Source organism: Chroicocephalus ridibundus, chromosome 2 (genome assembly GCF_963924245.1).
Source record: "Chroicocephalus ridibundus chromosome 2, bChrRid1.1, whole genome shotgun sequence".
In the NCBI taxonomy this organism is placed as follows: domain Eukaryota; kingdom Metazoa; phylum Chordata; class Aves; order Charadriiformes; family Laridae; genus Chroicocephalus; species Chroicocephalus ridibundus.
Genome location: NC_086285.1, coordinates 117,403,507 through 117,430,211, shown reverse-complemented (window position 1 = coordinate 117,430,211; position 26,705 = coordinate 117,403,507). Strand labels below are relative to the sequence as shown.

The 26,705-nt window shown below is 36.7% G+C and overlaps 1 protein-coding gene across 4 annotated transcripts in view; it reads left to right on the top strand.

Moving 5' to 3' along the window:
* The window catches only part of ROCK1 (Rho associated coiled-coil containing protein kinase 1), a 92,585-nt gene that overhangs the window by 12,169 nt on the left and 53,711 nt on the right, over nt 1-26,705 (top strand). For 3 of the 4 annotated variants that reach the window (XR_010069998.1, XM_063326673.1, XM_063326675.1), the window contains exon 2: nt 24,141-24,222. Coding sequence is in view for 2 of the 4 variants with exons in the window: in XM_063326673.1 (XP_063182743.1) it covers nt 24,141-24,222 (82 nt within the window). In the remaining 2 variants the exon portion in view is untranslated. Of the gene's footprint in view, nt 1-24,140; nt 24,223-26,705 lie in introns of those variants that run through there. The other variant, XM_063326674.1, reaches the window with a different exon arrangement.

The window sequence follows — 26,705 nt, the reverse complement described above, 5'->3', positions numbered from 1 at the left end:
TTTTGCTGGAGGAAACACTGCTCTGATGTCCACTTTACTACGCCAGGAGTGCCACTTCAGTTTTTCAGGATTCTGAACCTTTTTCTTATATCTGTGTGAGTACATCATTCTTCCAACAGGCAGTGAGGGACCCTGGGTAGGACTTTCTTATTGGCATGGGAATGTGAAAGACTTTTGGGGCAGGAACCTGTCCTTTGAAGTTAGGTGAAGCAGGAGGTGAGACTGCTTGTGGTAGAAGCTGAAGTGCAAGGTGTCAGTACAGCAAGCACTGTCTTGGAATCATAGAATGGCTTAGGTTGGAAGGGACCTTAAAGATCACCTTGTTCCACCTCTCTCCCCCTCCCTGCCATGGGCAGGGTCACCTCTCACCTCCGGGTTGCTCAAAGCTCCATCCAGCCTGGTCTTGATCTTCCTGGAGTATAGATGACAGAGTCCAGCATGTTAATTCCACCATTGAGTTCTTAGGAGCACCTTTGAGTACAAGTGTGGAGTGAGTCTGTGTTAAGGTGCTTAGGAGGGGAGGAAACTCTCCAGCCAGGAGATCATAGAGTAAAGTGGATGGGGAAGATCCTTCAGGGAGGAGCGAGACTGAAGATAGGACAGGGAGTTTGTGCTGGTTATACTTGCCCCATGTCTTTTCACAGATGCCATGTTCCGCAGAACAATACCAGGCAGGATAAGAAGCTGTAGTTGAAAATAGAGGTAATACTGGTGCCTCGCAACTTTGTCTTGATATTATGCACTGCTGTCAGTGTTAGAGTTGGAATCGTAAGAGTTTCCTCATGAGGCTGCCTTTGTTATGAAATCTTATTATACCAATGTATTGTTATACTAATCTCTTCTTAGAAAGTAGTTTTGATTGTAGGCACGCAAAAAATCCTGTCAGTATTAAACTGAGAGACTTTACTCTCCCTTTGCGAAGAGGAAAGGTTCTTCTGCCACTCCAGTCTACCTAGCAGTTTGTTTATTGCTCTAATGTATCTTCTGTGAGCTGCTGTTCTCCTTAAACTCCAGTTACTATGAAGTTCATTGGCAATTAAACAATTGCAAACAGACCAATGATATACTTTGTTGGGGTCTTGGGACCATTCAAACCTGCTATTACACGCTATATATTCTCTTTTGTAGGAATACAAGGCCAAAAATGGTGCCAGCCAAATGGTAGACTTATTAGGACTTTAAGTTTTTGCTCTGCTAGTACTGACGATGATTGTCATGGCTTTTGAAACAGGGGCTATTGTTGCCAACACAAGCAGAGCGAAGATGGTGACAGAAATAACAAAATGCCCATTAAGGGCCTAAAGAGTGAAAGCTGAACTATTGATGTGATTGTGTATTTTGTTGGGTTGTTTTTTTGGTTGTGGGTTTAATTTTTTTTTTCCCAGTACACTGGAATTGGAGATGTCATTAAGAAGCTAGGCTCTCTGTAGAGAATAGATTAGTAAGCTTCCTGGAAGAGTTTTTGTCTTCTGTCTTTTACTAACAAGCTTGTGGCTATTTTCAGCCTTTCCCATACCCCACAAACTGTCTTGTGCATACAGTTTCTGTGTGTAGCATGACCTTAAAGTGTTTAGAGATGCTTTTGGCTTGTAAAATCAGATGGTTGGAGAAATCTTCAGAACTAGTGGTTCTGTGGTTCTGAAATAAGCTGTGAAGACTCTTGTAGGGAAGACCATATTCCAGAGAACTCTGGGTTATTTATCTAAAGAATAGATTTGTAACACAAAGAATGTCTTGTATCAAGTAACTTGCACACTCAGAGCTGTTCATTGATTCCACTTGGCAGATTGGATTGGAGTAAGGAAAGGACTAAAGGGCTCTTAATTCTTGATGAATGTAAGGTCAAAGGAGTCTTTGAAGTTTTCTCCTATTGTTTCTTTTCTGTCCTAAAATGCCTTCAGGCTCTCATAACAAAACTTTTGTCCTTCTTAATGTAGTGTATACATAACAATATTTTCATCAGTACTTTGGATTTGAGATGTAATCAAAGACGCCATTTAGAGGAAAAATTGGAGTGTTATGATGCTGGTGCTGCTGCAGCTACTTCGGTTCTAGGACTGCAACAGTAAATGACTCATATGTAACTTTCTGCCTTCTGTACAATTGATTCTGGCTAGCATCAGGGAAGAGTCAGGATGGCTGCATTGTTCTTCACCTTACCTCTTTTCGTTTGGTCATGACAACCTCCTCTTTGAGCTTCTGGCAAAGAAGGGAGTCAGATCAACTTCACCTTCATACAAAGAATAGCTTCTATCACAGTTCTTGATAAGTTCATGGAAAAGAAGGGTCTGAGAACCAGGAATTCTAGGGGAAAGAAAAAAGGATTTTTTTTATATACCCTTTTTCATTGCAGTTTGACAAACTCATAGACGTGGTCAGGAATAAAAGATAGTATTGATTAAAACCATGTATTTGCAGGTTGAGAAGCTTCTTCTGATGCCCTGGGAGTAGAAACTTAATTTAAGATTCAACCAGAATAGGCAGATGAAGATTTTCCTTCAAATCAAGCAGTCTTGGGCAAGGTTGACTAACTGTACCAAAGCAGGACATCTTTCACTTTCTATCTTGTATGTTTCAACATCAGCAAACTTACCTTCCAGTGGGGTTGCATTACTCACATTTTGTAGGAGCAAATAATAGTACCCAACAAAGGTGTATTTCATAAACAAGTTGATGAGCTAGTAAGCTTTCTTCTGCAAGAGGAGTTATCAGTCTTTACATTTAATTTAAAAAATTTGTCTTGTGAAGGGATGGGTTAGCAAAAGTGAAAAAAATGAAATATGGCTATGAGTTTTTGAAGAATTACTTTCAGAAGTAATCTGATGTTTACACGAAATATATTTATTTTCTTAGAGGAGTTGGAATCAACCTTTCTAACAGTGGAAGAAGGCACAACCTTCTTTTTTTTGACAAGTAACTTGCAACTTTGAGCTGAAGCTCATACTTAAGATTAGGCAATCTTCTGTAGATCTTGCCTGCCTTGTAATTGCATTGGGATAAACAAATGGTTTTCAGATATAATGAAGTGCAGTTTATCCATCCTAGAGGTACAGAAATGAGCTGGTTTATTAGTTAAGCCTGCTTTCTTCATCTGGAAGAAAGTGGAAGCAGTGTTAACCAAAAGAGCTCATGCTTAAATTGGACAAGATACCTGTGTCCTCAGCTTTGCAAAACACAAGAATCACTTAATTTTTTAACACAGAAGAGGGACCTGTTATCAAGATCTCATGTTCTTCACTGTTCAGATCAGCTAATTTCTGTTTCACTTTTACTGCAGAAAAAGTAAAGAAGTAATCAAGTTGTGATACAAAGAGGATGATCAACTAATTGGGCAGATGATAAAAGAAATAATTGTCAGTAATGCCAATCCTGTCTATTCACAGGCTCTTGAGTTAATCCTTAAACTTGTGCAGTGGATGTATGCCTACCATAAGTTACGTAATTCTTAACAGTTTTAAAAAATAACTATTTACCCATTTGCCTTTGAGATTGCGGAAATTCAGTCATTCCATTTAAGTACTTTTTCATGTTTGAGTACCAATCAAATCTTTTGAATACCAACTCAAATCTTGAGTACCAATCAAAGACAGAGAAGTTGAAATCAAAGTTGGTATGCCATGATATCCTCTTTTCTCCTACTACTTAGTAAATGAAATACCAACAAGTAGGGACCATCAGTGCAGTATCAGCCTGTGATGTCGTTTCATACTCTTGAATATTCCTAACCCAGAACACAAAGCAGATTTCACTTACGGGGTGGTGGTAGGGTACAAGAACCAAAAAAATGCTCTTTGTATAGAAGGAAGTCTTGCCTGTCCATAAAACCCAAATATGAGGTTTGGAAAACAGGCAGAGAAATTAGAAAGATTATAATTAAAGATGATTTTGGCATTGGAATTGTTTGTTTGGCCTGTGGTGACTTCAGTCAGGGTTTCCTGATTTCTTCAGGCTTTTTATGAGACTGTTTTGAATTTCTGTTTCCTGTATCTAAAATAAGGAAGTACTTCCCCGCCCTCCCCCGCCGATTTGTGGGTTTGATGATGTGGAGGCAAGCTACTGTTTGTACTCTTTGTAAGAGGTACGGAGATTTCACTGGTAGTACCATGGTGTATTTGAAAAACAGACGTCAAGCTTCAAGCGCACATGACAAATATTGATGACCAAAAAATCCTCCACAAGAAGACTTTTTAAACTTAAATCGGAAGGTGTGAGTCTGTTTATAACATACCAATGAAGATGCAATGTTAAGGAAAGGGGGAAATATCACTGAAATGTTCCATTGACCTAAGTAGTTTAAGAGTTATAATAAGTAAAGTCCACTAGTTCTCTGAAATAATTCTCCGTCTTGTTAGCTGTACATATTGAGTAGGTAGTGTTTTTCTACCTTAATGAATTCACATGCAACTATTTATTTCTGAAGACATGCTTTGCAAGTTTCCAGGAAAGCTTTTCTGTGAAAAGCTTCATTAATCACTTGAGATCATCATTGAATGAATGGGTTGGCTAGAAAGAAAAGATTTATGTTTAGTACATTGATGGTACTTTATGTACCATCACATATATGATGAAAAATACAGTGTCCTGACAGGCATTTTCCTTTAAAATGAAAAACCCTGCAAATTCAGTTGAAGTATTCTAAGCTTCATTGATAAGCTTAGAATACTTCATTGATCAGAGTTTTTCTTTTCAGTACTGTGAAATTACAGTTTCCTACTCTAGATTTTGTTAAAGGGAACTATGATGAGAATATTTCTATATCCTGTGTGATGACACCAAAATGGCACAAGGAATTCTCTGCATAAAGTTTGCTAATATGTAGTTGAATTAGAGTTAATTTTGGTGAGACATCAAATATACTATTTTAAAAATATCTCAAAAGATCTCTTGGTGGTCAATGGTTTTTACTTAGGCTGGCAGCCTGTCACAAGTGGGGTCTTCCAGGGATGGATACTGGGCCTCATGCTTTTCAACATCTTCATAAAGAAGATGATGGGATTGAAAGCACCCTCACGAAGTTTGCTGCTTACACTATCCTGGGTGGTGAGTTGGACACATTAGAAGGGAGAGCCATCTTACAGAGAGACCTGTACAGGCTGGAACAGTGGGCAAGTAAGAACAGTATGAGGTTGAACAAAGACAAGCACAAAGTCTTGCACCTGGGGTGCCATAACCAGAGAGCCCAGTACAGGCCCTGGTCTGTGTGGCTGGGTAGCAGCCCTGTTGACCTGGGGGTCCTGGTGGACAACAAGCTAAACATGAGTCAGCAGAACACTGCTGCAGCAACAAAGGCAAACTGGATTCTGGGCTGCATCCCCAGGGACATTACTAGCAGAAATGGAGATGCAATCATTCTACTCAGTGCTGGTCAGGCTGCATCTGGAGTGCTGTGTCTAGTTCTGGTTCCCACAATTCAAGAAAGACGCAGGCAGGCTGGAGTGAGTCTAAAGGAGGGTTGCAAAGGTCATCAAAGGACTGGAGAACCTGCCTCTTAAGGGAAGACTGAAGGAGTCTCCCAGGAGAGGAGAAAGCTTGAGGGGATCTCATCACAGTATTCCAATCCTTAAAGGGCAGCTACAAAGAGGATAGAGGCTATCTTTTCACAAGGAGTCACATGGAGAAGACAAGGGGCAATGAGTACAAGCTGCACTGGGAGAGGTTTCCTATCTATATAAGAAAAGAATTTTTTACAGTGAGAACAATCTGTAACAACCTCCCCAGGGACGTGGTAGAGTCCCCATCATTGCAAATTTTCAAGATGCGACTGGACAGGGTGCCAGATAATCTCATCTAGGCTCCCTTTCCCATGAAAGGTTAGACCAGATGACCTTTTGAGGTCCCTTCCAATCTGGGCATTTCTATGGTTCTGTGATTCTCAAGCTTTTGAGAAAATACCTGTACAAGTGTTTCACTGATTGGTTTTCCTCTTGTCTTTTCCTAGTTCTTGTTTCAAAGCATCAGTGAAGTCCTTGAATCAGTGGAACACTGTTTGCAGCAGTGCTAGTTAAGTAATTACATATACTACATGTACAAATTGCTTTCTCAGCTGTAGCTGTCAAGGTCCGATTTTCTGAGGCGACACTATACAGGATATGATACCTATGCTGAGCAGCCCAATGTTCGTGTTATTCATCTTGTAACACCAGATCCAGTTAGAATAATAAAAAAAGAAACAGAAAAAGGAAAAAATCTTTAAATCTAGTGGTGTGAAGAGATGGAGGAAATTCAACCACAGAATGCATACACAACAAATCTGATTTCTAAATGGACAAAAAGATAAACTGCTGTTAGGTATTTTTTAAAATATTTTTCATCCTAAATGGCAACTGTAAATTGCAATGGTATCTGAATTTAAAAAGGAAAAAAAATAGGAAAAGCAGCTCCTATAGAGTTATTTTTTTCTCTTTGTGACATTTCATACCTTTCAAGTGAAGATGAACTCTATCTGGAAGGAAGGAAAAAAATATTCCCAAGTTTTAAACCAGCAAGTTCAAATTATCCATTTAAGTTGGGGAAAGGTCTCTGCTAAGCTAAGAGAAACTTGCAAAATGATCGGGAGCTAGTAGGAGCTCTTACACACTCAGTCGCTTTTGTCTCATAATGGCTCCAGGTGAGAAGTTGCTCAATTAGTATATAACTCTCAAATTAAGAATTAGCATAGAATAAAGTTTTCGGTAAATGGGATGTAATTCTTTTTCATGAGTATGGCAGTAATACAGATAATTGGGATTATGAAAGATTGTTACTGTACACAGTCAACTGTAGCCAAGCAAAATTTAAGATTTAGTGCATGAAGATACGCAGTTTATTTGGGCATAAAATCACGACTTACAAGTACGCATATCAATATACTTTCAAAGGGTAACTGAAGTAAGTGGTAGAATCTGGTATCTTTCTGATGGACCTGTAAGAATAAAAAAAAACCAAAACACCCAGACCATGCTCTAATTTCAAGTGTATTTTTTTCTCACCATATTATTATTCTCTAATAAAACTTAGAAGTGATGGAGATTCTTTTTAGAATTTCACTTCTATAATCAGACAGGTGTTAGGGTGATCTATAGCAACAATCCCCAGGTCAGTGTCCATCAAGAGTGAGGCCACAGCATCTTGTCTCCATTTTGTAAATCAGTGTCTAATACAGCTACTGCCCTTGCGCTACATGCAGTAGTTGTAGTACTTACATATATGCCTTTTAAAATTTACCTTCCTTTTATGTTTTGGGTTTTTTGGGGTGAGGGGAGGACTATCATGATTAATAGCAGGAGATGTATTAGGTGAAATAAAAATGCATCAAAAAAAATCAGTGCAAAGAACAAATTCCAGCTAGTGCTTTTGGTCATTTCTTGGTTGCAGTTATGTAAGGCTATTGGCATCCTCCATTCACTTTTGAAGAAAGTAGCTGCTGCAACATCTGCTCTGCGAAATGGGCAAATTCAAGCACTGTTACTGTGGTGTGGCAAGGAAAAGAGGTTAATTCAGGGTATCTTTTAGTCATGCTTTTACCATCAGCTTTCTCTTTGTGTCTGTACTAGTTCAGAATACAGTGTGTTGGTAGTCGACTCCTGACAGAACTGAAGATGTAAGCCACGCTTACCTTTTAAGATACTTAAAGGTATGCCTTTCCCTTTTTACCAAAAGGAGCAAATTTATTCTGAGGATAGGATAAGGAATGTAAGCTGTAATATCTTATTATTTGCTTTGCCACTCTTAAGATCTTACTGCTGGCTCTGCCATACTTATTGATGGCTTTGTCACTTCGGTAATTAAAAATCAAAATATGTTTTTGATATGCTCATGATGTGGAACAGTGTTTGGAACCAGGGGGAGTCAGGTTGTAGGATTTTCAGATCTTTGGTTGTTAAGAGTAACTTTTATGTATAAACAGCACGTGAGAATTTAGAACTGTTCCACTCAGCTCTTTTTCTGAATTTTCTTGCTCTTGTCTTCTGGACAGCCATGAACTTTCATATTGGTTTTCAGAAGGAAAAACCTGTCTATGCATAGAGGGGTTTGGTTTGACTCAAAGTTAATCTTTTGCTGTGTTCTTGTTTCCTTACAGCAATATGTACAAAAAAGAATGATATTGTAAGTGATACAGTAATCTTTCAACCTGCATTCTCATTTATAAAAATTGGCTTTTAAATAAATCTTTTATACTGGACTAAGTGTCATTTTATCTTACAGAGAATAAATGGATTAAGAGGTTTTTCAATGAGGTAATATTATATAAGAGTTGAGATTTGTCATGTAGAACAAGGGGAAAAGGCCTCAAATTGCACCAGGGGAGGTTTAGACTGGATATTAGGAAAAATTTTTACACTGAAAGGATTATTAAGCATTGGAACAGGCTGCCCAGGGAAGAGGTTGAGACACCATCCCTGGAGGTTTTTAAAACTCGGGTAGACATAGCGCTTAGGGATATCGTTCAGTGATGGCTTTTGTCAGAGTTAGGTTGATGGTTGGACTAGATGATCTGAGAAGTCCCTTCCAACCTAGGCGATTCTATGACAGGTAGAGAAAGGGACAAAATTATTAAGAAAGGATCAGTTTAGATGCTTGTCCCTTAAATCCAAATTGGAAGGAGCAAGAAAGAAATTGCTAAATATTTGAATGTGATGTGTTCTTAAAGTTGATCTACAGTGATTCAAAAAAGAGAAGAAATTCAGTTCTTTTTTATTTGCTCTAAGTCATACAATGTGATATCTTCACTGAAGTAAGGAAGGGGATTTTTGAGTGTGTTTTACATGATACTATTAGATGAAATGCTGCATTGCTTGTTTTGTCTGAAGACTTTGTCTTAAGAGTAAAGCTTTGTGTTGTGAACTACTTGTAATTTTTCAAGTGTAAAAGAGTGTGTGTCTCTGTTGTAGTGTTTAGTCCTTCTTATTTCTCCTGCCAAGCAAACAATTTCTAAAATGTGAATCAAAATGAAAGTGATGGGTCGTTTTTTTTTATTATTATTTTTAAGGGTTGGCTGTTTGGCATGTGTAAATGTATGTATACAGAATGTATACACACACACACGTTCTGCTGTTACACCTTTCCTATTGCCAAGTGGTTGGTTTTTTTCCTTTTCTAAATTGAATTCCTTATCTGTAATTCAGAGTCTAGTTAACTTCTATAATAGAATTTACTTCAATGAGAGTGTGTTTTGTTTGAATACCACGAAAGACGTAACTGTTTTCCTAATTTCCTCTTAAGTCTCTGAGGCTGGGTAAGTATGTTGAGTTATGAAATGACCATGGTTGGTAACAAGAATCTCTTTCCATGATGACTGTTTACATGCATGTATTTATGCAGTTCTTCAGAAATTAGCTCTGTGGTCCAGCAGGGACTTCTGGAAAGTAAAGTGCAGGAGGTCTGACAGAAGTTTAACTCTGAATTCTTGAGACGATACTACTGCTTTTACATATGTTCTGGAATATCACTTGTTGATATTTTGTAGTATTTAGAAATTGGGAACCTGCTTTACTAGGTGTTCTACAAACATGGAGTTTATATGGGTGGGTAGAAGGAGATACTACCTGATCTGACTGGACATGGTTTTTGAGCCACTGTTTTTATACATATATATATACACACACACACACCCTCTTTTTTATATATATATATATACACACACACACACACATACAGACCAGGTATCCCAGTGTGTCCCTTAGTTCATGTAGATTTCCAAGAAAGTAGTGCTTTTTTTTTTTTTTTTTAAATTGGATGCTGGAAAAATGTTTTCATAAAACAAATACTGTGGAAAAAAAACACCATATAGAAGTTGGATGCAAGTCAAACATAGACTTTCATTATCTTTTGTTTTAGTTTGTAGGAAACATTTTCATCAGTTTTGCTCTCTGTTTTATGAGAAACTAAGTGACAGCTACTCAAAATGGTCTGTGGGATGAAGGAACAGAAAATGTAATGTTAGTGTGCTCTTATTTGTTTAATGACAGTTTTTTACGGTGTGACAAACATATTGCTTGCCCTCGTCTCCTGTGGAGATTAAGTTAATCAGCCCAAGCTCAGCCTTGCTCCCTTGTAAGGACAGGCAGGAGAGACTTTGACAAGATTCCATGGCAGTGGCAATGGTCCAGACAGCCCTGGCTCTCTTTTCTCTTGGGCTAAGATTTGTTTTCTCCCCTCTTCTAAATCGAAAAAAAAGCGTGCCTTTGGAGGACATATATATCAATCTACTGCATCCTCTTCGGATGGGGGGAGTGTTTTTCCCAAGCTCTGTAAGTGTTATGAGGGGAGAACAGTATTAGGGAAAAGCTGACTTACTCGTTCATATCAACATAGCTGGAAGATCTGGTGGAAGAGATATTTTTCAGCTATTTCTTAGCATTTTAGTATTTTTCATCCTACGGTACCAGGGTTGATGAAAATACCCAGTGTTCTAAAAGTAGAATATCACTGTTTTACGAAGTTCTGCTGTCTGTGTCTCGTGTTTGAGTAACTGTATTGGAAACGTTGGGACATACTTTGTGTTTTGGTATATGAAGTTAATGGCTTTAGTTTTCCTCAAGCTTGAGTCTCAAGGCTTGAAAGGAACATAGAAAAACTGATTTGCATGGCCCTAAATGAACTTGCAAACCTACTAAATCACAACATCTCTGGGCCTTTTAGAAATTAAAAGTGTTGGATCCTACTAATGAATTCATAATACTTCCTTTCTTCTTCTAGTCTTAAAGTACTGTACTTGAAAATCCCAGGTAAACTGACTTGTATTGTTGCAGTCTTATGTATGATAAAATCCTTGTTGATTATCATGTGAGAAATTTGCGACTGGAAAAAGCCACCCTAAGTTTCTATGGACAGTTTTGGTTCTGTTCTCTCATTTCAGTACTTGAATATGGAACCATGTTTTCTTGTAGGTTTTTGATTTTGTAGTTACCTCTCTTTTTTTTACGTGCAGTCCAAAGCATTCAAGATTTTAGTCATGACTGACTATCATGTCAGATAGGGTAAAAAGCCTGCTTAGAAGAGACTGTTTTAAATGATGTTGAAGTATTTCTTGACCTGAAATTGGTCACTAACAGTGGCTTGAAAATACACGTAAGCACCCAGTATAAGTTAAAAATTGTGCTACTAATGGCATTGTCTGTACATGGTACTATTTTTTTCTTCAAGTAGACTTTGAAAAAGAGAGCATGTCTCACACCTGTTTTTTGATTGCTTAAAGGTAGTGGGTAAAAAAGCATGTCATTTTAGGTCAATTTATAAATGTAATGTATTGGAATCTGGAAACATTTTGTTAGCAGAAGTGCTTTGTTCTGTATTAGCAGTTCAGATCCCTGAAACACTTGCTGTTTTGTTCCTGTTAGTAACAAAATCTTGTCAATTCTAAAGTATCTTAGTACCTGACAGTTCAAGTAATTTGTCTATATCTAAAATAATTCTCATAGAATTTTTATTACATTTAAAAAAAAACACATTACTTTAAAATAATTCTTGTGGATATAGTGGATATATTAATAATGGCAAAAAGACTAAATATAGAAAAAAACATTGATTTTATGTATACTTCTGTTTTATTGAAAGTGAAGTTTTTCTTTTAATCAATACATGGGCTTTGCTAGGGTTTGCATTATGAAACTGCGTAATGATGCACAAATTCTTAAGCACTGTTAAGTTCTTGTTTAGTTGCATATTTCAAATATCTGTTTGACGTGTGATTGCTTGTGATGGAATGTTTATTGCAGAAATGTAGCTAGAGCTCTGACAGGAGTTTGCGCAATCAGAGAAGCTTCTCAGAGTTGATACTGCGCTTGAATTGTGCTCAACTTCCCATATTTTTGTTTTCAGACTGTAGGTTGCATGTAACACTAAAGAAAGGTATATAGCTTTACAAATTACTAACTCAGTTTCTACAAAGGGGTTTTAGTATAATTCTTTCATAACCTTCATTTTTGGACTTCTGTCATGGCTATTCACCTCTAATTGAAGAAGTGTTTTGACTTATTCTAGAGTTTTAGGGAAGATTTTCCCTTTTGATGGGGGGATAAAGGAGATTTTGTGCAGTGTTTCCAGACTGCTGGAAAAATTATGATGTTCTCACTCTTTCTTGGAAAGTTATTAAATCAATTGTCTGCCTTCTGTTTAAAAAATTAAGTACTTTTTTGTCTTTCAGTTTGTTGAGCCTCTCTCTCCAGTCGCTGTGTTCTTTTTTGTAGGCTAGATGGCATTACTAGTAATAGAGTTTGTTTTTTTTCTTTGATACAGCTTTTCGGAGAGTCTTTTCTAAAGCATAGTTATTGAACTAATATAATCGCCGGAGATTGAGTTGTCAAGCTAAAGATAGAATTTACGTTTTTATTGTTTTATAGCTTATTGTTTATATCTGTAGTTAACACACGGTTTTGTTTGTGGCAAACATAGTCCAGGTCAGGTGACAGCAGGTCACCTGGCTGATGAGGTATTCTCGCTTTATAGAAAAATTAATTACCATTCCACTGACTTATTATATTGCAAAGTTTGCTGGTAATGTTTTTTGGCTTGGTTTTTTTTTTTTTTCATAGCAGAGAGAACACTTTTCAGACAAAGATACAATGGGGCAGCTAGAGGCAGCAATTTAAGCTGTTGATGGGAGAACTTACTCTAGATCTCTTAGCTTAACACATTATGGTAAAAGTAAAGTTGCTTTGCATATTAAACAGCTTTTACAAGAGCTAATGCATTTTTACATATGTTGTCTGCAATTATGTGTCATGTTTCTTCTTATGAACATGTTGGTATCTTGCTAATTCTGATCTTGTCCAACTGACTAATGCTTATTTCCTGAAGTCTGGCTTCATGGATACCTGCCTGGAAAAAAATCTGAGGGGCAGACAGCAATTTCCCAAGCAACAGATGTGGAGCGGGTTCTGTTTCCTTTGCTAAATACCACTATTTTTCAATGGAGTTGTGCAGTTGTTTTCCTTTCATTGACGTCTTTGCCTGATTCCTTGCAGGCCGCTGCCCAATGAAGTCTAAGACTTTTGAGCTGTGACTGAAGACAGTTTATCTTTTTTCATATCTCTGATCTGTCTGTCTTCTGTACCATTTTATTGAAGGGAAGTTATATACCAGCAGTAGCATCCATAGTGTTAATTTTTATACATCTTTTGCTTTCTAGTAAGTGTTCCTTAGAGTGTAGACTCCCATTGATCTAAATTCGTAATTTTAAGTGTGTGTGTTTAAAATTAAGATATTAGGATTTCTAAACCAGAAGCAGTAGGTTACTGTGTGCTGCCTGTGGGAGAATCTATCTTCCCAGGATAACCAAGAAAGCTGTGGGGGCCTCAAAGGACTTTTACTGATGCAATTTACAAGTGAGATTTGTCTTTTTTTTTTTTTTATTTATTTTTTTTAAGTAGTTACTTTACATTTTAGGTGGGGGAGCAGGGCTTGGCTTACGTTTTTGGTGAATATGAGAACTTTGAGAACTCAAAAGGATGTGGTCATTTTTTCCCCCACCAGGTATTTCTGTAGATAGTGTTACCCTGCTGTATGTCAGGTTGGCTGCTCATCTCTAGTTGCAGTTGTTACAGTAGCTGGGAACTCGAGACCCATGAGACACTTTAATGCCAAGTGCTAACTTCGCTGTGGAATGCTGCTTCCATGGTGATAAACATCAGTTCTTTAACTACCAGTATTCCCTCTTAACACTATTTAAATATATATGCTTTAAGTGTACTTGCGTTCAACACATTTAAATGCGGTTTTATTGAAAAGGGCAATTTTAAGAAGCTGTACTTATGCTTTATTTAATCCTAGTGTGAGACAAATATGGCTTGATAAATCATTTAAACCTAAAGTATGCCATCTATTTTCTTATTTTCTACACATCACAATATCAAGAATCTATGTAGCCCTCCAGATAGTTATACAACTGTTTTAGTCTTTTTATGTAAGGAATTCTGTTAATGGCAGAATGTGCCGCATTTGGTATAGAAGATTGTAGTTTGTAAAACTTGCCCACAAAGCATATCAACCCACGCAAGTGAACCTTTTTTAAGGAAAATAAGCTGCAAGTATCCAGGTATCTAGTTGCTGCAAAATTAAATAACATAATTTGACTTAATATCAATCAGCTTTTGTTGCTGTTACACATCTTCCTGAACTATTTTCAAACAATATCTATTGTACCTGTTTCTGCATAAATTTTACTGAAATATAGTCGTGGTGATATTTTGGTCTATATTCTTCATCTTCCTTGAAGACATTTCTCTCTCATCTGATAGTTGTTCTTGGAGATGTAATATTAAATGGAATTAATTCTGATGCTAAATTGAAATAATAGAACACTAATGCAATAAATTGAAGTTTGGCTGTAAAGACTATTAACCACAATAAAATATCGTAGTGTAGTGAAATTAGTGTTGAAATACAGTGTTTGAGTTTGAAGGGGAAGAAAAACCCCACTGAAATACGTTGTCTGGAATGCATCTTTAGACACTGTGAACTTTCCATACTTTCGGCATAAAATAGTGCCTTGAATATGTGTCATTCAGAACAGATCTACGGATCCAAGGTTCCTGCACCTAGTCAGTGGACGGAGTGAGTCGCTGGTGTGAAGGAACTATAACTTACCCTCAGTTTTAGTGGAAGCCTGAGGCTTTTAGGTTCTCTGAATTATATGTATACTGGATACTGACAGTACTCTTGCATGCTTACTGTATATAAGTTGTTTTCACAGATTTGCACTGCATTTTAGGATATGTTTCAGGTGGTAAGATACATTACTACAGTGGAAAACCAGCAATGCCAAAAAACCTACTTGCCTGTGAAAGGGCATTACTACTTGTACGTATACCTGTCCATAGATTTGCACCTGAGGCTTTCTTCGGTGCTAATATGGATGTTACCAATATTAAGAGGTCTGTGGGCTCTGGTGTTAGTGACAGTGTGTATTTTGATACGTATATGTGTGTGAATCAATATATATTGAGACATATGTGAGTTTATAATTTACTGAGGCGTGCAGGAAGTGTATACTCTAGTAATTTGTCAGTAAAAATGTTGAACAGTTGATGTTTTAACAGAACACAAGTGCATATACTTATGTATGTAACTACACAGAACATGATATGGGTGAAGTTTGCTAATTACACATGGAGTAACTTTTTAAAAAGGCTGAAAGAAAAGCAGTAAGCTGTATTGCTTTCAATAATCCTGCCTTGAGATTTCAAGATCTACTTATTGAGATTTTAAATTTTTATGGAGTTAAATTCTTAGCTCTTTACTGAGTTAAAAAAATTTTCTTTGTGAAAGGCTATGTATTTAACCTAAATTTGGAAAAGCTCTTGATGAGTATTGCAAGATACTAAGAAATAACGAGTTCTGTAGAATTGTATCATGCTGGCAACGAGAATGAGCAATGAATCAGTTGCCTTTTACTCAGGCTTATATGTCAGTTTGTATACTTTGCCTAGTCTAACAATGTAATGAAAATTCTTGAAGTCAAGTGTCTTAACTCTGTCTACATTGACTTGTCCACTTTAAAGATGAAGTACTAAATTGCAGTTTTCAGTTCTCTGGACAGCAAAATAAACGAATGTGATTAACTTTAGGTAGAGGGATCTTTTGTGTACTTGATTAGAGACAGATAAATGTAGCATTGTTGGCTTTGGCCTGAAAGTTGGCTTTCAAACAGCGTTCTTACCTGAACCCAGTGAGTTGTACAGATCTATTTAGTACTTCATAGAATCATAGAATGTGTTGGGTTGGAAGGGAGGGACCTTTAAAGGTCATCTAGTCCAACCCCCCTGCGGTAAGCAGGGACATCTTTAACTAGATCAGATTGCTCAGAGCCTCATCAAGCCTGGCCTTGAATGTCTCCAGGGATGAGGCCTCCACCACCTCTTGGGGCAACCTGTTCCAGTGTCTCACCACCCTTGTTGTAAAGAACTTCTTCCTAATGTCTAATCTAAACCTCCCCTGCTCTAGTTTAAAACCATGGCCCCTCGTCCTACCACTACATGCCCTTGCAAACAGCCCCTCCCCAGCTTTCTTGTAGGCCCCCTTCAGGTACTGGAAGGCTGCTCTAAGGTCTCCCTGGAGCCTTCTCTTCTCCAGGCTGAACAACCCCAGCTCTCTCGGCCTGTCCTCATAGGAGAGGTGCTCCAGCCCTCTGATCATCCTCGTGGCCCTCCTCTGGACCCGCTCCGACAGGTCCATGTCCTTCTTGTGCTGTGGGCTTCAGAGCTGGACACAGTACTCCAGGTGGGCTCTCACGAGAGCAGAGTAGAGGGAGACAATCACCTCTCCTGATCTGCTGGCCACACTTACTTGTTTCTCAGGTAAACTTACACTTGCTCATTTAATAAATGGAGGGAAAAAAAAAAGTATTAACAGTGGGCATCAGAGGAAAGTCCCATGTGTGTGTTTTCCTTACCAATGAAGTTACAGTAGGGTATTTCCTAAAATAGTAGGTATCGAAGAGGGGACTGAGGTTTTCTCTCGATTCAGTCAGTAGCATCAGAAGTCTGTTCTTATCACAAAGGAGTAATGGCTGCTGTGGACTTACTTGGAGGGCCGAAAAACGTGAATCATGCAAAGCGAAGCCTTGTAATGAGATTTTCTTGTTTATCACTTGCCCAACTGGTAGGGAGTTGAAGGGTATTTTTGATAGGATAATTCACTGCAGGAATTACCTTTATGCAAACCAAAAGCATAGCTTGGTTTTGCAGACAAAGAGGAATTGTTTAGATTGGAGAGAACCTCTTAAGATCATCTAGTCCAACACCTTTGGTCAAGTAGAGTCGGCTAGAGCAGGTTGCCCAGGACCACGTTCAGTCAGGTTTAGAATATCTCCCCAGATGGAGACTCCGCAACCTCTCTAGGCAACCTGTATTTGACCACCTTCACAGCCAAAAAAAGTGTTTTCTTGTGTTCAGATGGAATCTCATGTTTTTTAATTTGTGCCTGTTGTCTCTTGTCCTGTCAGTAGACACCATTGGGAAGAGTCTGGCTCCATCTTCTTCTTTCCCTCCCATTTCATACATGGGTAAGATTCCCCTCTCGAGCCTTCTCTTCTCCAGGCTGAAGTGTCCCAGCTCCCTCAGCCTCATAGTATGAGAGATGCTCCAGTCCCTTAATCATCTTTATGGCACTTTGCTGGACTTGCTTCACTATGTCCTTGCCTGTTCTGTACTGGGCAGCCCAGAACTGGACACAGCACTGCAGGTGTGGCCTCACCAGTGCTGAGTAGAGAAGAATCACCTCCCTCTTCCCCAGGATGGTGTGGGCTGCCTTTGCTGTGAGGGCAGGTTGCTGGCTCTCGGTCACTTTGTTGTGTACTAGGACCAAAGGTCCCTGGCAGAGCTGCTTTCCAGCTGGTCAGCCCCCAGCATGTACTGATGCCTGGGGCAGTTCCTCCCCAGGTGCAGGACCTGGCATTTCCTTTTGTTAAACTTCAGGAGATTCTTCTCTGCCAGTTTCTCCAGACTCTCCAGGTCCTTCTTAGAATTCAAAGGTCTGATAATTCAAACAATCCAAAGAAACTTCTAATTTATTTTTTTTAATGATGGATTTTAGGTACTATTTTTCATGTGTGTTTGAAAATAGGGTACAAAAAATAGCTTCTCACTTATATACTTCCGTACTTACGTACTTAAGTAGGCTCTCTGTTTCAATAGTTGACCACCAAGATGACTTATATATGACAAGGTATTATGACAAATTATGATGAACACATGAAAATCAAGACCAGTCAGGTTTTTTGATTTAAAGTACGGAGGGAAGTTTTAGTACTATAGAAATAATTAGGAAAATGGCTACAATACAAGGAACTAAAATATGGATAGTTAGAGTTGTAGATCTTAAGATTTACTTTGGTCTCTCCAAAAAAGGAAAAGTAGCAAAGACTTTAAACTTGGGTAACTGCCAGTTGGTCCAAGGAATGCAAATTTTGATGCTGATAATACCCATTAAGTTTTTTTTTAGTTCTTTGAATGCTAGAAAAATAGTAAAATAAATAAGTGTCTCAATAACAAAGTTTCAGCTGAATTTTTAATACATTTTTCTTTATCATATGCTTCCACTAGATGATACTATGTCATAACAAAATGTGTATGAAGTAAAAAATTCGAAATATAAAGATGCTATAACTGTATCCTGATACTGCAGATTATAATACTGTTATTTTTTACTTTATATCACTTATGAATCCTGAGATAATATTTTGCTGAATGGAAGTTGCTTGATGGAGTATATTTTGAAATATCCTAACAGTAAATTTTGCTATAAAATTGCATTAATTCGAACATCTGAATAAAACCAGCATTACATAATTGCAGTGATTTTTGAGATTAAGGAATGTATTTACAGAGTAGGGCGGTCCACTGTTGTCATTGTAGGACTATCAGGTTAACGCATTAAAACTTTGGAAATGAGTATAGACCAAAATGTGGGCAAAAATCCAATTAATATGGGCTTAAGCCAAACTGAAGAAAACCAGTACATATTAGAGGAATCTAATGAAAAGAAGTTAGCATAACAGCCTGAGAAATTCAATGCTAATAGATTGCATCGTTAATGTGTGTGTTAATGATAACTTTCATGTTACTGCATTTTGTATTTTTAGAAAAACTGAAGGGAAAGTAAAAGGAAATGGCTGTTGCAGAAATCTTTCTGCACATTTCTTCATAAACAAACTTAGAGGAGTTTCCGTACTGGAATCCTTCTTTACAATGCTCATGCTGGAGGATCTCTCTCAACCTAAAGTGGTACTAGAAATGTTTTTTTGGACAAAATGACACAGTAAGATTGCTGAGATGATAAGACTGCTTGATATTTATCCCTCTTTTTTTGTACCTGACTGTGTCTTACTAAGGCACCTAAGTGTGTGTATAACCTTAGTGTTTATCTACATTAGTGCTTAGAACTGTTTTGACAATAGTAGTAAGGCAGATGGTAAATATATAGCTTTTTTATTATTTTTTTCTATTGAAGAAAAAAGAAATCTTGTGGATAAGGCAGGAACTCGCAAGCCCAATAGCAGAACAAGTGAGTCCACAGGTGTTATGACGGGGAAGAGGTAATGCATGTATTGTGGAAGGAAGTTACGCTTTGCAAACCTAGTGGAGTTCCTTGAAGTAATTGCTGAGTATGAGGTTAACAGAAAGCTTTTGATGAGGTTTTTCATTTATGCTTTTTGTCAGAAATAAACTGCTTTGGGCTAGGCTTGTTTTGCGGATGGATGGATGGATGAACGAATGAAGTGAGAGCTGGTGATCAGTTTATTCAAAACAGAGATCAGTAATGGAGTCAAACAAGTCTAGGCTATTTCACAGTCGTAAGGGATCTAAAATGGTGAATAATGATTCATTAATGGTGATAGAGTAGTAAAAATTGAAGCTATAGTAAATTACAGAAGAAATTAATATTCTTTGGTGCCTGGGTGATGAAAAGTTGTAGGTGAAATTCGGCATTGATGAATGTTGAGTGAGTGCATGGGAGTAAAGCCTCTCGTTTTTACATACTTGTGTTGTTGAATGTTGAAGTAGCTTTGATTTATAGTACCTAGTTTTGTGAAAGAATCAATTTAGTACAGAGTGACTATAAGAATTAACCAGATTTTTCAGTTAATAACTTAATGAAGAGCAGAACAGGAAACATTGTACTGCATTATATATTTATGGTGTGCTCACAACTTAAATACTATTTACAGTTTCCCCCTGATTAAAAAAGTACACAGTAGAAATAAAAAAGCTCTGGTGGTGGTAGGAATTGGAATAGCTGTCGTACAAGATAATTGGAAGAGAGATGACCAAGGGAGAAATGATGGAAGTATGTAAAGTTGTGTCTTGGGGCAGGTGGGTAAAGAGTTATTGTTTCTTTTGTGAATGAAGAATGGCAAGCTCAAAATAAGGTACACTTTCATGCAGCCTGTTAGGCGGTGGAATTCATATCTATATGATGCTGTAAATGCAAGAGATAAAAACAGGTACAGAAAATATTTAGACAAAATCACTGAAGAAAATTCTGGCTAGATCTGTTAACTATGACAGTGGCATGTCTGGCTCACAAATACACCAGAGAAGTACTGCTATATGCTTGACTTGTTTGTATCCTCTTTCCCAGACACCCTTGTCGTCATTTCTGGAGGCATTGTATGAATCCAGACTGACCTTTGATTTCACTCCATACATCTATTCTTTTGTAACTTCTAAGTGTGGTGTGGTAGTAAATGAAACCAAACCAACAGAATACATGGAAATGTTGGTTTTGTGTGGAAGAACTCTCTGCACATTGTAATGGCTTCCTAGTATGCCTCTTTTTAATTTCAGGATAAAATGAGGTATTTTAAAGAGTTGATGAAACTGTTGATACAACTGTTGTTGTTAGACAAATGTGATATAGAAAAGACTATAGCAGGTCGTGAAACTGTTTGAGTGAAGGACATTAGAAAGGAGTTTTTTTTCCCCTGTTCTTTTTTAATCACCTCTGAAACACTGTTACTATGTAAGATGTAAATGGAAGTCATATGTTTGCTTTTATAAATTTTATTTTAGTAATCCAATTTAACTATTAACATAAAAGGAAAAAGGCTGTGTAGACCACAAAGCTAAACAGGAAAATTGCTCTGTAATGACAGAATAAGGTAGAACTTAGCGTTAGCTGAAAATACCTCTAAGGTACAATATGTGTTTCTTAGAAGTACAGGATGTGCTGTATTTAAAGAAGATACATGCTTAAATATATTGAACCCATCCAAGTGGGGAAAAAAGCCATCATAAGAATGAGACCTTCTTGTTTTAATAAAGCATATTAAACTATTGGATATATGGTTTCCTATTTTAGAGGAGGAGATATGGCTACTATAGGTCTCAAAAGGAAGATGGTCCTTCCTTGCTGTGTTAGGAATAAAGTCAGATGGCATATTGAAAGATTGAGCAAGATGGAAACAAAAAAGCTGAGGGATGCATTATGTCTGCAGCCGTCAACAATAATGATCGTGTCTCCTTTCATTTGGCCTTTACCCTTTTTCTCCTAAACGTTATTGTTAAAACTCTGCAGTATATTTCCATCTCCGTGACCTGCACTGCTTTCAACCAACATTGACTTCTCACTGTTGAGTTTGTGTGCTCCTCCTCCCCGTTTGTTTACCAGTTTAGTCTTGTATTTGCAGTCCACTATTGAGATAATACCATGATATTTTTTCTTCAGAAACATACTTCAGTTGAAGCAATTAATGATTTTGAGAGTTAAGTATTTACAAGTCTCTTAATTATTATAGGCACCTCACCCCTACATTTTTTTTAAAAATCAAAGTTTTGAACCAGGATAGCTTCTTCTCTGGATATTGTAGCAAAGGGGAGCAGATTATTGAAGAGCCTTTAACATACACAACTGTTGCCATGCAGCTTCCTTAGATGTTGATTGCATGATTTTGAAGTGTGATTTGAATTCAATGTGAGATCAATAGTTTGAATCTGTATTTCAAAGGGGTTTTTGTGTTTTGCTTGAAAGAGTTCATATATAAGATCTGAAAGGCAGTGTTTTCATGGTGAATTCCGAGTGAAACAGTATTGAAATTTGCTTTTGCCTCTTAAAATATTTGATGTTAAATGTATAATTATATAATATAAATAAGTATAGTATATAATAAGTAGAATTTGTATTCTATTTTTCATAATTATTTTAGAGCTTTTAAAAAGAAACAAAAAAATACCCAACATACCTGACAGACCAATGAAATTGTGACACTTTTCTGTACTTCTTGCATTTTTCTACATAGGCTTATATTTTAATATTTTGAAAGAAAAAGTATCTTAGAAAAGTAAGACTGAAGTTCAAAATTTGTAAATATTCCCATTTATCCCATGCTGTTGTATTCAATGTTTAAAAATCTTCCCTCCTCTAAAGAAAAAGACTGAATTTTGGCTTCTGAAGCAAACCCTGAAATGAAGCAGGTAGTGGCGCTGCCCCAGAGCAAAACAGGATTTTGAGAATTTCGTGCTTCTATGTGATATGTGGAAGAGTTTTCTGTGTTAGCTGTGACCCTGGACAAATTGATTGACTCAACAGATTTGAAGGCTTAAGGGCAGAGTGGACTCCCAGCTTTGGCAATTCATCACCATCACTCATCTGCTTGTAAAAATCCCTGGATGTGACCTAGTAGATGTTCTTTGCCTACTGCTTCTCACAGCTTGGGGCTCCATGCATAGAGCTACCAGTGCACTTTGTGCTGCTGTACAAGTAGTTATCATGGTTTCTCTGTTGAATGTACCAAAGAATTGAAATTCTTTAACTGATTTCCTGGATATTTACTGTATATCTTTGGAAAGGTGTCTTTTAGTAGTTTACAAAGTATTTCTCGCTCAGTTGCACTTACCCTGCATAGCTTTATTTATACATCTGTCTTGAGTCCAAATTGTTGTTAGCCTCTTACTCCCTTATTTATATTACTGATCCATTCAAAGTTTTTTCATTGCCATTTGCTTTCCTTTTTCATCATTAGTGTAAGTCCAAAAAGGTGATCCTTTAATACACTCAAGATGCAAAACCTGACTTTATTTAAGTGCTGTGAAAATATTGTTATACTTTTCTTGATTCTTATAATTTTCATGGTAACATTTCTTTGTTCAAACTAAGCTACCGTATGGAGAGGTAACAAAACAGGAATGTTTTTATGAAATTAACAAATTTAATAACATCCTGCCTTAAAGTAATTCTGAATGTCCTTGTAGTTTTTCTTCCTTAGCCCTGTTTTCAAATTCTAGCATGATTTTACTGCTTATTCTCATTATATCTGAAGTAGATAATTTCTGTCTCTCATACTTCAAAAGTGAGGACTGCAAGCCTGTATATAATTGCAATTTTGATGGCATTTGATTTTTTTATAGCTTAAAATCTCCTATAGACTGAGGGGGGAAAATAGGTTCAAATTTGAAGAGAGGGATTAAAGATTAATTTTTTTAGTCTAGATTAAGTGTGTTCTCTAATACGTGTTCCTGGAAAGTAAGCTTTTTTTTAAAAGCTTATACTTTAGCTTTTCTTCAGGCATAGTTACTTGATGGATGTAGCGGTCAAAGACTGATGGATCAGCTTTCAATCCTGTATTGCATAATTTTATTAAACCTGAAAACAGTCAAAATAGGTTCTAATCAGATCTGAACTGATTAGAACAAATATATCTCTGGTCTAATATCTCATTCCCAACAGGTCAATAAGAGATGGCATAGACATGTAGGTACGAATTGGACAAGTAAATAGCAGTGCTGCCCTGGCATGCTTTGTTAACATCCATCAATTTGTACTTTATGGCCTTACTCTGTATTTTTGCAGTTGTCACTTAAACATTACCTAGTTGAGAAAGGAGACTCCCGAGTGCTAGTTGATTCTTCATGATATAATTCCCTAGAATACTTGATCATTTTTCATTAGATACCATATCTGTGGTTTTCAACCAAAATATCTGGTTTAGTTTTCCTTTGGGAAGATGCAATCCACTGAAGAATCAGGTATACCTGTTGTAAAATTTAGACTTAAATTTTAAGTCAGGAAGTTTATGGCGCTTAAGAAAACCTTAAAACTATCTTCTTCTCCATCGTTGTTGTGTTTTTCTGTTGCTTTTTTGGTGGTTTTTGTTTTGGTTTTGTTCATAGGGATGTATTCCGTGGTAGTAATGCAAGATGGGCTTTTGGCTGTTTGTTCCTAGGTTTAAGTTAGAATATATAAAGACAATATCTTGTTCATGAAAATTGCCTTTGAATTCAATGAATAAAATGGGGGGTTGACTCTTGGAATTAAATTACCATCATTATCCTATTTGCCAGTTGCCACTTAATGTTGAAGTGCGTACTGTGTGATACATGTGACTTTTTAACATCATTGAACTTCATTAGAACTGCTATTTGTTCTTTTCATATTTGGAAAAAGTAATGTTATGTAAATGTGGAACTAATTAAGGTAATTAATAATTTGTGGAAGTATATTTGTTTTAGGATAGATGGAAATTAAGTTTTGAAGAGTCCAATGGGAGTGGAGAAATTACAGCTGTTTCATATAACTGCTAACGGAATCATTAAATAAATGTGAATGGTTTCATTTGTGTAGATAATTGGTAGGGACAACTGTTTTTATCTTGTTTCTTCAATTAGCAGCATGTGTAATTATTTTTCCAAACACTTCATTTTGCTTGCTTTTTTTTTTCTTTTCAGGATGGGTTAGATGCTTTGGTATATGACTTGGATTTTCCTGCTTTAAGAAAAAACAAAAACATTGATAACTTCTTAAACAGGTGTAAGTATTTAATGTTTCGGTTACTAAATAACAAAAGACTATAAATACCAGGAAAAATAAATAATAAAAGCGTTTCTAAATTTTTGAAAGGCAAGTCGGGATTTGAGGTATATTAAATTTTTGGATGCAAGTTGTTTTAAGAGTCCAATTAGTTATTTATTTATTTCCCAGTGAGAACTGACAGCTACCTATACAAATCTAATCCCCAGCAACTGACTGTCCAAGTTCGTTGCTGTTGTAAATGGCATTGTTTTCACTGGCACAAAGCGTTTTAAGAGAAAGGCCTGTGATCTTTGTTCTTGGCAACCCTCTAGATTCCCATAACTTGCTTTTTAATTCCTTGTACTACTACATTATAAGCAATTGTAAATTGTATCATAAGTGAAATGATATAACATGTACACAGTATCAGGAAATCATATTAAAAATCTGTTCACTGTCAGACTAGAGCATGTTTTTTGTAGACTTTGTTTTAGTATAAAAGGTCTCTTTTCATTATCCCATGAAATTCTCACACAGCATAGCTGCTATACTTACTTGTGCAAGCAGCTGATGTGTCTGCAGAATTCATCTCTGTATTTTTCCACAACCAGATTTCCTGCGCATTCTACTCTGTAATAACGTTTTAAATGAGTAAAGTTGATTTTTTTCTTTATTATAGAAGTCATAGTTCCATAATTTTCATAACTAAAAAAAACCAAACAAAACAACAAAAACCCCAACAAAACCAACCCAAAAAGACATTTAAGAGATAAGTCTTTTCTAAAGGCTGCCAAACTGACAAATTCTGGAAATCATGGCAGAGGCATTTGCTGATTTGAGACTTGCTTCTGCCTGTGGACTGAACAGGCAAGCCTTGAAATTAAACTAATGTTATTATTTTATTTTTTTTTTCAGGCTTAAGCATATCAAACGTTGTAATAAATGGCTTTTATGGCAAATATAAAGTAATCTGACTGAAATAATTTTTGTCTTTTCTTCATGGAAATGTACGTTTTTATTTGTTTCCAAAGTGTTTTCAAATAGTTTGCTTGGTGCAACTGTATGCAATGATAGTAAATTTGTGGGTTTTATTTTATATTATTCCCCATTTGTGGGAATATATGAGTCCACTAGATCTAGTTGTTGGCTCACTTGCACGTAAGCTGGTTGCTGAAAGGCCTAAGTTCAAATGTTCTGTTTAACTTTTCACAGTTTGAACTATATTTGATATCGTACACTGTGTTACATGCACATTTTGTATACTCAGTTGTTTACAGAGAAGGTGTGGTGAAACCCTTAGAGAAAAGAGAAGTTGTGTTAGGCAAAGGAAATACTCATTGCAACAGATAATTTGAATGTAATTTTTATGAATAGTGAAATCATCAGTGATTCTCAGAGAGCTTCACTTTTGCAATTGGGGCTGAGTGAAGGAAAAGAAAGAAAACTTGCATTTACATTCTGATAATGAATACCTTGTAGGTATAAATTATATACTGAGTAAGATGGGACCTGAAGTAGTATGAAGGTGGAGAACAGACTGTATTATTTCACTTCAGACTGCCTTTAGAGCGCTAATCTTTCTGGGTTTGATGAAATACGAAAGCAAGCTGTGGATGTGCGAGTAGTAGCCTTAGAGGGAACTGTGAAGTCTAGTTTGTTTTGAATTTCTATTTGAAAAAATAATTAATAGATATATAGGAACATTTTAATGTTTATTTTAGTTCTAATAGAAAACTGTTCAAAATATCTTTTTGCAGTATTAGGTGTCCAAACAATTTGCACCATTATTCTAGAACTTTAAAATAAATTTCTAGGTTGCAAATAAAATGGGAGTTTGCTTCCTTTATTTTGTAGGCTGATTGCCCTATGAGGCAGTCCTTATTGTTTTTTCTGGTTTACATTGTGTATTTGTTGAGCTTCCAAAATCTGCTTCTACTGCCTAAGGTTGGGAGGGTTATATTTGCAAGTGTGTAGAACCTTATTAATTTTCTACCATATAGAATTAAAAGAATAAAGAGCCCTGCTTTGCGGCAGGGACTTAGTTTATTTCAAGACAGCATCTAAGCTTATAATCAAACTTCAGGGCAAGTTGGTGAATGAGGTCTTTTGCCATGGGAGATACCCCACTTGTTCATATAGCATAAGCTGGCTGGGTCCTCCACTTTTAGTGGGAGGTAAAGAACTGCCCATTTGAATATGTTGCAGCCTGATAAACCTTGTTTAACAGGTCTTAGCATACAGACGTCAAATTTCCAACACGGTTGTTACTGTAACGTATTGCCTGAAGACGATTGAGCATTAGTTTGTCTCTCAAGCAGTAAATTGCAGTTCGCAACTGCTCACAAGCCCGGTTTACATTATTTAAAAATCTTTAGTTTAGTTTGATCTTCAGATGTATTTTCCTTAATTCTGTTTTGGCCATACCATAGGCAAGTCTTGTGATTGAAAACCATTTAAAGCAATCACAGTGTGCCTAGCTTTCTTTTGCACTAATGTCAAGA